Source organism: Cyanistes caeruleus, chromosome 8 (assembly GCF_971803275.1).
Source record: "Cyanistes caeruleus chromosome 8, bCyaCae1.hap1.1, whole genome shotgun sequence".
Classification (NCBI taxonomy): domain Eukaryota; kingdom Metazoa; phylum Chordata; class Aves; order Passeriformes; family Paridae; genus Cyanistes; species Cyanistes caeruleus.
Window position 1 is genome coordinate 20,602,784 of NC_141708.1, and position 14,848 is coordinate 20,617,631.

At 39.7% G+C, this 14,848-nt stretch overlaps 1 protein-coding gene across 7 annotated transcripts in view; it reads left to right on the plus strand.

Annotated features, from left to right (window-relative positions):
• Positions 1–43: 43 nt before the first annotated feature.
• ZSWIM8 (zinc finger SWIM-type containing 8) overlaps positions 44–14,848 on the plus strand; it is a 55,022-nt gene continuing 40,217 nt past the window's right edge. For 2 of the 7 annotated variants that reach the window (XM_086901030.1, XM_086901031.1), the window contains exon 1: positions 10,334–10,572. Coding sequence is in view for 3 of the 7 variants with exons in the window: in XM_023929420.2 (XP_023785188.2) it covers positions 945–1,122 (178 nt within the window). In the remaining 4 variants the exon portion in view is untranslated. Of the gene's footprint in view, positions 1,123–4,045; positions 4,168–10,301; positions 10,573–14,848 lie in introns of those variants that run through there. The other 5 variants (XM_023929420.2, XM_023929423.2, XM_023929422.2 and 2 more) reach the window with 5 other exon arrangements.

Genomic DNA, 14,848 nt, shown 5'->3' on the forward strand with positions numbered 1-14,848 from the left:
CGGCGGCGGAAGCGGCGCTCAGCTGGCGGGGGGTGTCGCAGGTGAAGCTGGGAAGCGCGGAGCCATCTTGGTGCCCGCGCCGGGCAGGGACGGGACCCGCCGGGGCCGCGAACTGCCGGGGCCGCGCCGGGCTCGGGGGCGTCCAGCGGGGCCCGCCGGCCATGGGCTCATAGAGACACCGCGGGGCCACCGCGACCGGAGCGGCGACGGGCTGCCCCCGCCCTGCCCGCCGGGACCAGCGCCGGGCGCTCCCCGCCGGCCGCCGCCCGCGCCCCCGTGAGGCCGGAGCCGCCGCCTGCCCGCCCGCGCCGCTGCCGGTGCCGGTGCCCGTGACCAGCAGCCGGGAGGTCGCGCCGCCCCTCCGCGGGCTCTCCGGCCCCACCGGGCCGTTTTTAAGCCCCCGCGACCGGGAGGGAAATTGTTTCCCCCCAGCCCCCGCCGCTGCCCCTGCCCGCCCTCCCCTCGGTTCCTGCGCCGGGAGTGAGACAAGCACAACCTCAGGGAGACCCGGCCCTGCGCACAGACACCGGCGGCCCCCCGCCACGGCAGCCCCGGAGGAGGAAGCCGGCCCCTTCCCTCGTCCTGCAGCGCCGGGAGCCTTCGGACCTTCCGAGTGTCCGGCAGACACCTGTCCCGCCTGGAGGCAGCTCTCATGGACTAACCAGCTCCTTCCACTCAAGTACATTCTGTGGACATAAACATTTTTTAACTTTTTTAAGAACTTTTTTTCCCCATGGAATTTTTACCAGCTGCCCCTTAGTTATTTCCTGCTTCTCCCATCTCAGACAGCGCTGACTTTGTTTTTTCCTGGTACTGTAGTATGGGGATCAAATCAAAACGGAGATTTTAAGTATTGCGAGAGCCCTCCAGTCCATTCACCTGTTAAAAGTGAGCAGTGCTGTTCCTGTCTTTCTTCTTTTTCCCCACGTCGCCTGTCGGATGTGATGGAACTCATGTTCGCAGAGTGGGAGGACGGGGAGAGGTTTTCATTTGAAGACTCCGATCGCTTTGAAGAAGACTCTCTTTGTTCCTTCATCTCTGAGGCAGAGAGCCTTTGCCAGAACTGGAGAGGATGGAGGAAGCAATCGGCTGGACCCAATTCCCCCACTGTCAAAATGAAAGGTGAGGTCACCCGGTTTCATTGGGATGTTCTTTGGATTCGTGGAAGTTGTAGGGCAAGGGAGGGTGGTAAGTGAGGAGATCTGCAGAAGGAAAGTCAGAGCAGCAGAGAGAACTCCTATGTAGGATTCACTGTCGGGATAATTTTTGGCCAAAGATTGAAAGTGTAAGTTCACCAGGGTTCTTAAGACAAAGCTGTCTTTTAGGTGAGTTTTCACCTGGGTGCACTCATAGTATTGTGGTGCTGCTCTTCTGAGTAGATTCTGTGGGATTGCTCTTGGAAATCTGAAAACTGTTTTCTATAAACAAATTGCAGACTTGGCTGGGAACAATTGCATAGGTTCCCACATGCTTTGATTGAAGTACACTAAGGTTTCAAAGAGGGTTTTGTTACCTCTATAAAGCTACTCATGTAAAGCCATGTAAGCCGTCATTGTATAGGGCAGTCCATTTTCCTTGTCTGATTCTTGGCATTTCTCGTTTTTCTAGTAAATTGGCTCTTTCTTTTGCAATAGTGGAGCAAGAGGGCTGTAACACTGTCACAAAGAAGTCGACAAACAACAGTGTGCCTGCTTCAAGAGTTATTTCCTTTCTGCTGATAGTAATTTATATTTAATAGCAGACAGCAAAATAGGAAACATTAGCAACTGAATTTTATTTTTAATTAACTATTAGCTCTTAACTATTAAAAGAGCTATTAGCTCTTTTCTTGATTTTTTTTTTCTCCTTTTAACAAAAATTGGTTTCTCTATTATTCTACTACATCATGACCCTGGAATTCAGGTGATGTTTGCACTAAGCAGAGCCAGATACACAGTTAACATAAATTACACAAAATCGTTCTACTTTTCCTTTTATCTCCTGTTTCTTCAGGCCAGTGTCAGTACTTTTCCTGTTATTGCTGATCTTTGTAACCATCACCTGCCTCATTGATATTTCCCTATCTGGAGCTGAAAAACTTTATTCTCTTCTGAATATTGCCCTTACATGTACAGAAAATGCAATTTATATTGAATTGAGTTGAAATTGACCATGTTGTGCTATGGACAAATGTTCAGTTTTCACTGGTTTAGTACCAGAAAATACACTTTGCATTAACCATAGGCTTTCCAGAACAGATTAAGTTTTAGATTGTACTGCTGTAAAGAAAGGGAACTGTGTTGGCATTTTTAAAAGCTTTGAGTCCTAGGATGTAGAAATAAGCATTCTGCATAGAGCAAAGCATACACATATATGTATTTATCTCATGCTGTGCATCAAGTCTTGTTGCACGTGTTAGCTTGCTGGAAAGGAGCTGAATTTTTAAAAACGTACTGGTGTGGAAATAAAGACATCTTTAGTTTGGCAGAGATGTATGGAATTGGTTTGTATGGCTTTGCAAGTCAGACATGTTTGCAAAGGTGATTTTTTTTCCCCCAACTTCTAGATGCTTTTAGCCAACTTTTCTCCACTGGTTCAGTGTATGAGTGCTTGTTCTTCTGGGTCTTGACCTAGTTCCTTGAGCTCTCTTGACCGAATTAAATCAAGCAGCAGTTGCTCTCTCTGCTGCACCCACTTGTTGCACTGAAAGGAAAAGACACTTCAGTAGATCGTACATATTTGCAATCTTCGGGTTCTTTTCTCACGTGTAAAACACAATAGCTAACATTGCTGTGATAATTGTAATTATTTACACCATTTTGAGATGTTGCTGTTCTGAGTTCTGCAGACTTGCATAGGCTTTTATTGCTTATACTTGGTTCATATATTTCAGGTTTTATCTGTAGACACCTAATTCCTTTGTATGAGAGTCTTATTTTAACAGGAGGGACATTTTGAAACGATACTGTTGCCTCCTTTAAGGCCCTTGCTGGCAATTCCCAGGCTCTGGTCAGAGTTATTTTGAGAACAATGTGGATGTGGATTTGTGGCCTAAATAATTATTTATTCACGCTGTGAAGTCACATGTGATACTACCAATGTGGAACACTTGCAGGTACTTTACTGTACACAGTTGTGTTGCCAGTAAGTCTGGTCTGACGTGTGATCTGTCATTGTCTGGAATCTCCTTGGATTTCACAACTCCTGTATCAATTTTGTTGGTTTTAATACCTGTTATTGATAGTGTTTTTAAGTCAGAACACACAGAACTTGCTGGATCCTGAGGTTATCAATTGTAGTGAGTAATTTCAAATGTGATAATTCAAAATTGAGCTGTGTATTTTTATTTCCACAGTTTGCCATTTTGTTGTTGCCTATGCAAACAAAAAGCGAGGTTAGACACTAGGTTCTGTTAAATGCTAAGAGGAAACAAGAGGAACTATATTCTGTTAGTCTTTCCTCCAAAAAAGCCTGTGTTTTGGTGTGGAATTAGTCAGACAAGTTATGTAATAGAAAGAATTTCTAGCTTTTTCAATTGTTTTCCGTTTGTCCTTGTGTCTAATTCCTCATTAATTGGTTCAAAGAGAATCCCCCTAAGACTGATGGAAGTGCTGTTAGCTGTCTCTTAAACAAACAAGCAAACTACCTGCACACTCACCAGTTACGACTTTCTTACTTTTTTGCAAGTTTTTATTTTCTCTTTGGGTATCTTTACTATTACTGTCATGCTTACTGGAAATTTCATATTAAGGCTTGGGGTAGCTTGTTGCAAATATATATGGTATTCACTACAGAGGGTTGCCAAAAAAAATAATTATTCACTTGTTTGTGAATCACCCCACTGGTTTGCTAGAAAGATGATGGAAGGGGGAGAGGAATGTTTGAGTTTCTCTAATGTAATCCTTGGAACTGATTTTTTTATAAAATCAGGTATCTTGAGTAGTTACATCAGAAAAATAGAATTGTAATTGGTTGATTTTTCTCGCATTTAATTTCTATTGTGGTAAAGTCCTCTTACAGTCTTCCTATATTACACTCTTGAAAGGAATTGTCTCCTTAAGTGTAGAATTGCCAACGTGAAGAAGGAATGCATTGTGTCCACTTCATGGATGCCCTTAGGTTTTGAAACTACTCTTAATCTCCACTAATTCACCTGCACTGAAATCCTGGAGGAAACCTGTCAGTTTTGTGAGTATTGGGAGTCCTGTGATGATTTTGAATGTTTGTTTTACAAATGCCTTGTTCTCTTGTTAATTGCCTTGATTGCTTGCTTTATCCCTTGTGTTTTTAATTTTGAGTGGTGTCATGCTTCTAACTGATATTTGGCCAGTCATTACCTGTATACATCATTGATTAGAGGCTTTCACTGCACAAGCAAACGGAGGATTCTGCTCTGAAGTTAGGGTGAATGGATATTTGGAAATACAATGTCCTTGCAGTGTGTTTAGAACTATCTGATTCTTAGAGCTGGTTTGTAACTCTCAGTCTTTTTCTTACATATCAAATTGCATTCCACTGATTTGTTACCCATCTGCTAACAAATGTACCCACCTGCCTTTTCTCCACTTTTCTGGACAGTCGGTTCTTTCCCAGGAGCCATTATGATCTTCTCATGCCTTTCTCACTTTTTCAAGTAGTTGTATTTTTCATTGGTAATTTAAGTAAGTGTAGTCTTTCTGCAAGTGTTTTATCATCTGTTATCTTCACATAAGCATTTTTGTGATAGAATTTTGAAGAATAAGTGTTCAAGCACATTCATTATCTCTTCAAACCCACTGTGCCTTTGTTTCTTCCTGAAAGCTTCTAAGCTCTTTCCCACCCTTAGTACTTCGTTTCACAGTTTCTGAAGCATAAATATTTACCAAACATTAGAAGCTGTCATTAATACTGTAGGATTGTTAAATAGTGCCTTCACAATATATTTACTCATTTCATATTTATTTATTCACTGTGGATTTGGTTGGAAGTGTGCTGATGAGTGTTGAATCTGTGTTCAGTAGGCAGCTAGTGAGAAAACTTGACTTTTTTTCTCCCTCCCTCTCCCTCCCTCTCCCTCCCTCTCCCTCCCTCTCCCTCCCTCTCCCTCCCTCTCCCTCCCTCTCCCTCCCTCTCCCTCCCTCTCCCTCCCTCTCCCTCCCTCTCCCTCCCTCTCCCTCCCTCTCCCTCCCTCTCCCTCCCTCTCCCTCCCTCTCCCTCCCTCTCCCTCCCTCTCCCTCCTCAGGCTTGACTAAGAAATGATGCAGGTAGTGCTCCAACATGAAGTTTTGGGCACAGTGCCTCAAAACTACAAGTTGTGTAGAGAAAATAATTGGGAGATAATATACAGAGCCTGGGGTGAATATATGATCAGTTTAGAGATCAGAGTCTGAGCAGTGTCTATGCTGGTAAAAGAACAGTGACTGATTTTCATTAATTTATACAGACAAAGAATAAATGGCATAGAGAGCACTGTTTCTTCCTCAGGATTGCCAGTGACTAAGAAATTCACATAAACCCTTGTTCAAGCAGTAACTTCAGAAAGAAAACAGCAGGAGGAATATTTAGTCTCTTTCAAATTCCTACTGTGCTCTTCAGACTCTTGGTATTATTAGGGAAAAATGCCAGTTTCATCCCAAAGTGTGTCCACTCTGAGCCTAGAAAAGCTTGAAATGGAGACTGTGGTTTGCTGCTGCTTTGTTACTGGCCACTACTGTATTTTTTTTTTTCTGCTTTGTTTGTGCTTCTGCTGTTAAGAGGGAGATTATGGGGTCAATTCACATTTGTGGGAGGTACAGGTGTAATATTTCTTGTTGGTTGTGTTTTCTAATTGAATACAACACATGACAAATCTGTTCTAGCTCAAATATCTATTGTAGTATATCCAACTTCATTGGTAAAATGCCAAAACAGTAACTGTTGAGCAAAGGTATTATATGGCTCCCTAGTGAGTTTCTTTATAGAAGCAACAGAATTCTAATGTTGATGAGATCATAAAAGAGGGAAGATAAAAAATAAGCAGAGATCAGCTGTCCAAAGAGCAAAGGTAATGTGAAAGTTAGGGCTTAGCTGCTAGCAGAAGATAAGTTCCTCTATATTTTCTCACCCTAGTAAATGGATTTCACCTACTTTTGTACTCTAATCCATAGTTAGTGATGATGTTGAATTGCTATGGAGGAGAAGCAAAACTTCAAGTTGAGGAAGGGACTTACTGCCTTGTAACAAATACAAGGTGTAAAGGGGACATTGGTTCATTGCTGCTGAAGACACTGCAAAGAAGCTGCATAGACAGTGGTTTGTCAAGACTGATGGGCATGATTAAATGCCTGGTGTTGGACCTGGGATGCAGGTTTCAGAAGCTGTCTATAAGAAAAGGTGGTTTCACAATGCATTAATACATCTGTCTTTTGGAAGGCGGACAAAATGAGAATGATTCTCACACATTTGTCTCTCCATTTGGATTTTCTGAGATAATTGAATGTGTGTATCCTTCTCTTCAGAAATGGCTACTGAAGGAACCACATCAAGAAGCTATCAGAGAATATATTTTTACTATTGAGATTTTAAATTGCCGCTCCAGTTTTATCTCTCCTGTGGTCCTTTGGCCTTTCCCTTTAGTTAAATTTCTTTCCCCCCTCCCAAAAAGTCTTGCATGTTCTTTGCCTATTTTAATGTCTTGCCTTTCTGTGAGGAAATTTTTCATTTTCTTTTGTCTCATCTTCCTAACTTCCATGGATTTTTCTTTTTGTGTTTATTTCTCTTTCCATTCACCTTGTGGAGATCCACATGTTGTGCAATGACCAGAGATTACAGAGGCTATATTCATAAGAGCTTCAGGCTTACTTTTCCATGGTATGTTTACCTCTGGGGGAGCAAGGATAAGGGTTCAGGTTTGATCTAGACTCTGAATTGTGCTCTGCCTTTGTTTCCTATCCCTTTCTTTATCCCCACCTTTTCCTGTTAGGGATTTTTTTTCCTTGAGTAGATGAGTTCACAAAGTGATGGGAAGTTTCAAGGAGCGGGGGAGGTTTGTTCAATAGGTGCAGTTGTGCTCCTAGCTTCATGAATTGTCTTGGGCTCTTGTGCATTCTGTGCTCCCCTTGGTCTGGTTTGGTGTTGCTTCTAGTTGTAGTATGGTGAAATGATCTGTATGTTTGAAGAACCCCCAGTTAAGTGTGATTTAATATGCAAGTTTACATTTTCAGGGTTCCATTTCAGTTTGAGAAACAGTAACAAATCCATAGCATAACCTATATGCAGAAAAATAGCACCCTCTGTACAATCTGTACATTTTCTTTAGTGAGGAAGGAAGAAATGAGAAGTCAGCTGATCAAACTTAGGAAAGTCTGTTTAGAGGTATTTTTACAGTCAAAGTAAAAATCATTCAGGATATGTGGGAGCAGAACTCACATGTTGACTTGTGGCCAGACCCCTTTTTTCCGCTCTCTGAAGTCAACCTCTGTTTTGTAGTCTTTTAAACAAACACACAAAACCTCTCTTTCCTCCCTGCCCCAGCAATACCTTTGAGGGAACAGAAATGGATATCAGTGATTTGAACAGTGTCTCTTATGCCATTATAAACCAGGAGCAAAGAGCATTTCCTCTTAATTATTCTGTGTCCTAGCTAATATATAGTACTTTGTTCTGGAAGAAAAAAAGGAATGCACGTTTTCAAAAGATGTTTACATACTTTAATGAACTTCTAGAGTAAATGTTTGTCTGTTTAGGATATCAATTATTGATTTGGAAGCTTTTGTTTATTTTTTTGTATGAGAAACTTTACCAAGAGTCAAAACCTATTTATTCTTTGGTTCGTAAACTTGAATAATTTCTTTAAAATTTCATTGCTCCTTTTAAACCAACAACTTTGTTTATTAGTTATCTAAGTGTAAGACTGTAAAGTAGTTATAAGATTAATATAAAACAGTGTCATGGCTAGAAGTTGTTTTTTTTCCACTCGATTTTAATGCCCTTTATCTGTACTAAGCACTTTCCTCCCTCCTCCTGTTTTGTAACATCCTTCTAAACTCTCCAGATGTAAAATTCAAAGTACATATGTGTCAACTAGCTAAAATACTGCATTTAGAATTTTATCTTTTTAAATGTTAAACAGCAGTGGTGCGTAGTGTACAAAATACTTGAAGTACTGGTTCTAATTTCAAAATACCATATGACACATTTTTAAATGGCCTGCTTTGAAGCTGTGTAGTCTCAAGCAGTTAAGTGTAAGATTACCAGTCAGAAAATTCTCATTCTTCTCAGAGATTGTGCATTCTTTGATGCATCTTTTCTTCTTTGTTTCCTCTTTATTTCTGGCAAGGCTGTGGGTAGTTGTGTAGCATTTTTAACAGAAAAGACTGTAAGTGATGTCTTTGACCACATTTCCCCACGTGCTTTAAACATTACGGGCAAGACTTGTGGAAACTTTGCTGTTTTGATTATTTTTAGTTCATCTACATTTGCTTCCATACAGCTGAAAACATACTGTCCTTGACAAGAGTGAAACAAAGGAGCTCTGTCAGCTTGCAATATACCTATTAAAATCTTCTGGAATTGTGTATTTTAAGAAAAGTGATACTGTGAAAAGTACCTGGTTTTAATAAAATATTCCTTCTACAATGAATCATTATTAGAGTTTCTAGATTGCCAGAGGAACAAAAGTAAGAAAAATTAAGATGTCAGTATTCACCAGTATCAATTAGGTAAAAGCTGAACATGTTTAAGCTGGAAAAAGCTTTTGATTTCTTTGTATTTACCTAAATCTATGTTGGTGTGAGAAAAAAATTGGAAGTTAAGACATTCTACTGAAGGAGAAAACCTGAAAGTATTGCAGAGTAGTGTCTTTAAACAAAGTCTTAACATTCTTATTCAGCTGCTGCAAGTAGGGAGACCTGAATATTATTTCTTGATGTCTCAGCGGCTTTTTTGCCTTTCTGCTGTCTTCTAGGTTTATCTTGTGACTGTGAGACAGTAGGGATTTCCAGCTTCTTTTTCTTGTGGGATAAAAATTGGCATGTAAAAGAAAGGGAAAGAATAAATTGATAAGATGGAGGGAGGAAGAAAAATATCTGTCCTCAGAATAAATCCTGTCCCTTTTGTGGGAGAAAAGCTGGATGCTGGAGGGGAGAACACAGTTGACAGAATGAACAAGAGGGATCTCAGAAACCAAAAACTATATAAAAAAGATTCTTAGTTGAGATGCAGAAAAGTTTCTGAACCTGTGATTATTGGGCCTTATAGAGTCTGTCCATGTCTTGTTTCAGGTTTACTGTTCTCTGCATATGTTCCCATTTGCCTGACTTAGTGTATCACCAGTTGTGATTCTTAAGACTGATTCTTTAGTATTTTTATTTTCTTTTCAATATCTCTGTACTGGAATTCTTATGTGGTAAAATCACATCTGTCTCATCCTTTGGAGAGTGCAGCAACATGAAGTCTTGTTAATCCGTGCTTGAGGCTAACTGAATAGCTTGATGATGGCTTCAGTGCCCAAGTTCCATGCTTTTAGGAATTGATTACTAAGGTAAAAATACTTGGTCAGGGTTTGACATTGAAGATTCATGGTACTCCTGCAGGTAGAATGTAATTAATAAGTGTACAAATGAAATTACCATTTTTCTGAGAAGCTAATACATTTGGGAAGTCTATAGGGCATCATTTAGCAATTCTCCGGAGTGCTTTACAGTTCCTGTTGTGTATTGCATGCAATTTCATTTCTTTCCTCATATTTAGGTCAGTGAATGCTGATATGGGAGGAAAAAAAAAGTGTAGCTGGTAAGTTTGTTTACCAGAGCTCTAGGTGAAAATATTTGCAACTTAGGCCTTTTATGCAAGTCTTGCAGAGAAGGTTGTATTTGACCTAAATTTCATTGACTACTTGCTTGCATTTAAAGCAGTAGTGCATGGGGTCAGCTAAGCTGCTTATCCTTCTCAAGGACCGGGAGCTAGTTTTGCCTGTCTGGTGAGTAGCAGGAACTGTATTCTGTGGACTTTTTCAGAAGATGGTTGACTTTGCTTCAGTCTTGGGATGTTGCAGGGGAGATCTTGGGAGATACTACTCGTTTGCCTAGGCAAATTCACGTAATGAGTTTCAGTTAATCAGTGCCTCACAGTTTTCCAGGGATGCTTTAGATATTATTTTTGTTCAGTGAAAATAATAGACATGCTTGCAAGTAACCCTACCTCTGTAAATGTTCTATAGATGTCAGTTTGCTTCATATGTGCCTTTGTACCCAGTTTTGTTTCTCCCATTTTGCTCTTACTACAGGTGATGTGAGGAAAATGGAACTGAGTTTATTTCTTGTTAGAAGAGGGACTTTCCAGCTGTAGGTTATTAACAAATGATCAGATGAATGCTTTACCTTGAGTGGGAGAAAATGTAATTGCTGGGGGCTGAGGGCTTAAGGCTGGCTGGGTACTGCCAGCATTGGAAGCTTATATCTGGCAGGAGGGTTTGGGCTGGCTGGGGGTTGCTCTGCTGCACCTTGGAACTGCCGTGGGAGAGTGTGGAATGGAAGGATGTTACTGACAGAGCTCTGTGACCTCGTGTAAAGCCACAGAACTGAGGTTAGATTTGGGGAGATTTTTACAAAACCAAAGGAGAGAAAAAGGAGTCAGGTAAGATTTTTTTCAAAAGCATTTAGATATTTAACTTCTTTTTACTTGCATTTTTGAAATACGTATTTTAACCTCTCTTGGTTTCTAGTTGGTGATATTAAGAGGTGATACATTCTTCTACTTCCTTGCAGTTGTTTAATTTTTATTTTTTTTTACTCTAGAGGTGAGAATGCCTTATCCTTTTTTCTTTTCAGACGATAACTTTCCCATCAGCCTCATGTCATTCTGATACATTCAGTAAACGTAGCTTTTCAGTGTTTACTAGTACATTTGTTTAAAGGGCAAGTGATACTGTTCTGGCATTTATTTAGACATGAAAAAAGCTGGTTAGATATTAATTTTGTATGTTATACTTAAGGATGGCTACTAAGGATAGTGCTGTAGAGAACAGCACAAGAAATAGTGGAGATTGCATGGTGTTTTGTATGAAAACACCATCCTTTTGTGTCTGAAAACATATCAATACTTTTTGATAGGGATTGATTCTCAGCTGTGGTGAAGTCAGACTTTTGATTTATATTCGTGTTCCATAATCTACGTTCAGAAAAATATTCGGTCTGTGTTGGTCTTTGTAGGTTTTTTTTGGGCATAGGCCACTGGAGAGAATTTTAAATGCTGAGCTTTGAAAATTCCTTGTCTGGGGCAGAGTGGGAATAACTGGTAATACCGAGCCTTGCTTTCAGGAGGCAAGAGCTATTTGATTTCTGTGCTCTGAATGCACAGTCCTGGTTGTGCAGAATTCTTTCTGCACAGGGTGAGAGAGCAAGGAGTAGCAGTGCAGGGGAAATGACTTGCCTGAAGCTAATCTGCTTCATCAGCTGTAGAGTTATTTTGAATGCAAGCTGCCCAATTTGTCATGAAACCTTGGCCAGCACTGGCATGAATGCAGTGTTTTGTAGCACTGTCTGTCTTGCTTTACAAAAATCTGTTGTTTATTTTAGGATTTCTAACAGCTGTCGGTTGCTTGCCCAGGCTGCTCTTTTTATGAAATGAATTTGTTTTTTTTAGGGAAGGAAATGGAAAGGTTTGAGAAATAAGAATTTTCTTGTCTGAATTTTTAGAGGAGATTGTCAAGTTGTGAATGCTGCTTTACCTGCCTAATACTGGTATCAGAGTTTTGGGATCTCAGTCATGTTAGAGTAGAGAGTTGAAAAAAAGGCCATAGAATATTTCATTTTCATCAACACAGCCTTGTGCAGAATTTCACAGTTAATGCACAGGATTAGCAATAGAATTAAATGAAAAAACACCTTTCTGGTCTAGATTTGAGTTGTGTCTGAAGAGGTCCTTACATTTTCTCAGAGCAGATGTTTTCTGTGGGTGCACTGTACACCTTTGCAGCAAAATCTTAAACCATTAGGCAAAACACAGGTGAGTAGGATCTTAGGACCTCAAGTTAGTGATGGAGGAAAGTGCTGGTGTTTCCGTCCTAAAGTCATGGAACCAAATAATGCTTTTTTTTTCCCCCCTCCCTCATCAAACATATTCTTTGTTACCAAGTGTCACTTGTAGCATTCTACATTTTCCTTGAACTGTACTTTTGAAGATGTTATTAAGGTGGTCTTCTTTGTAGAGATCTGGTTTCTGATATGGTAAGAATGTTGTTGTTTTGATGCTTTAAGTACATAAGGAAGAGAGTTTTTGTAAGAGAAAAATCTATTCTTCAGCCAGCTGACCTTCAGAGTGCAAAAAGTTTTTAGACATGCAACTCTTTAAATTTTTAATTAATTTTTGTGTTAGAAATCTTGGACCTTAAACACACTGTGCATCTTCTGAGTTTTAGTTTTCTGGTCAAGTATTGCTTACCATTGTAAAACCCCACCAGCTTTCATTTTTCTAGGGCTTTTTTGCCTCATGAAGTCAAGTGAAGGTGTTACTGGGAGTTGGCATGACACTGGAATGCTTAAAAACGTTAACTTTAAAAATAACAAGCTAAAGATAAAATAGTTTTAACTCAGTCTAATATTAAAACAGCAGGAGTTGTGCTGAGTGTGGCATTCTTCCTCTGTTAGGTGCTCAGGTTCATTAGCAAAAACTGTTTTGAGGTGCAGTCTCTCTAATTGATGTTAGAACAGTGGTAATGTCATTTCCCCACAGATGAGCGAAGTTAAGTCAGTTGGTTTTCAGTTGTGGGGTTTTTTTTTAAATCTGTATGCATCCAGAGAGTGAATGTAGAAAACTATAGTGAAGTCTTTTGTCAGAAATGTGCAGAAGGGAACTGCAAGCCTTAACAGGTTTAAAACTACTGACACTTGAAAAAAAAACCCACCCACTTATGCTCTGCAGTCATTTATATTCTGCAATCCTACAGGGTTTGTGTGCAAATAAAATAGAAGTATTGTTTTTTCTGCTATTTTAATGCATATTGAGGCCTGCCTTATAGAAGGAGCTGATTATAGCTTCCTAAACGATCTTAATCTTGGAAGCAGAAGTCATGATGCCAGGACGTATGTATATGCCATCAGCCAAATAATATACTTCTCTCATTTTGAAGGGAAATCCAAATCCAGCAACCAAAGATAATTTGAGCCATGAAATCTTTTGACTTACATATACGAGCTGCTTGTGATGTAGTGTTAAGCAGTTTTCAGAAATTGAATTCAGATGAAATTTGACTCTACTATGGCTTTTGCTGCAGGTGTCAGATACTTTGTGGGTGAATTGGACACCCTCCTGTGATAAAACGACCCTTTTTGCATTGGGTTAAAAAAAAGTGCCATTCTTAAAATGTTGTGATGTCTGTAATGGAATTTGTTTAGTAATAGTTGCTGCCATTTGTCAGTTAAGAGTGAAGTTTCCAACTCTGGACTGTAATCTGCCCATCTGGGATCTGTATTTTTAATGGTTTGTGGCTATGAATCTCACCAATCTTATCCAGTAAATGCTAATGAAAAATTTATGTTGCTTATTCATCTTTTCAAGTGTTTTGTACATAAAAATGTCATTGTGTGGCCTAGGGCTGATGTAGGCCTCCCCCAAATTCCTTTTGCTTTCAATGTGGTCTTATATCTGCATTTGCAACTCATTGACATAACTTTCAATGTCATTTCACTGCTGCAAAATGTTTATGTGATCAGATAGAGTTGCATAACTCTTGCTGAGGAAATAAGAGGTATAAGAACGTCTTGTAAACACAGATCCCATTAGGGTTTTAGTGCCGTTAGTAACGTTGCGGGGGTAGTAGCAATGGAGAAAGGAGACAGATAAAAGCAAAGAAGAGAAGCAGATTTGTTCCTAAATTTGAACAAACCTCAAATTTTTAGTTGGGAGCTCTGCACTATTTACAGGCAGTAAGAAGGCTAATGTGCATATTTAATGAGTGAATTGCATAGACAGAAAAATAAAACCAAATAATCCTGATAGCTTTTTGTTTGGGATTTTTTGTGAACAAATTAGCATACCTGTGATTCAGAGTGACTCTTGCCTTGTTCTCTGGAGCATTTTGCTAATTTGTTGAACACTTAGTTCTTGCTAGGAATATGATTATTAAAAGTGTATATGTGTGTGTATATAAATACTTTCATTCTTCAATGATAAAAATATCATCCTGCTATACAAGCCTTTTGGATAAAAACATATTTTTAGAGTTTTTCCTGTGGCTAATTGCCTAAAATACTTGATGGTTTCATTACAGTGTCCTGTCCTTGCTGCTTTTGGTAGGTAGTTTATTTAGTTACACTTGCTTGTCATGAGTATGTGGATATATAAAAAGTACAGAAACTTTGAGGAAACAAAAGCTCTCAGGTCAGACTGTTCTCTCTAGTCTGTGTTCTAAGCAAGCTTGATTAAGAGTAAATCAGCAGTAGCATTTGTAGCATCCTGTCTCCATCACCTGATCTCTGTTCTTGTCTTGTCAAACCCTCTTGATCTGTTACAGTTTTGAAAAACTCACGCAGATTAATTCCACCAAAGGGTGTTATTCTCCATTTGTTGTTGCAGCTGGCTTTGTGAATGCTGAGGTGCTTTGCAGGGAATCAGTTTGGAGTGTATAGTACCTGAGAAACAAATTGCTGAAACTTTATTATAGCTTGGTACAGCAAGTATTTCAGTGTGAAGGGGTTGCTTATTTTCTTAAGATTGATGCTACACAAATAGTTGGGGAATCAGGAACCTGTATCTTCACATTAGCTTCTGTAGCCTGTAGAAGAAAATCTTCTACTTTTTAGCAATACTGTGGTTTGCTTGGTTTTTCTTACAAGGAACATTGTGGGTTTTTTCCCTTTATACAAAATGGCATGGAATTATTAATCTGAAGCAGGGGAATTGAAAACAGCTA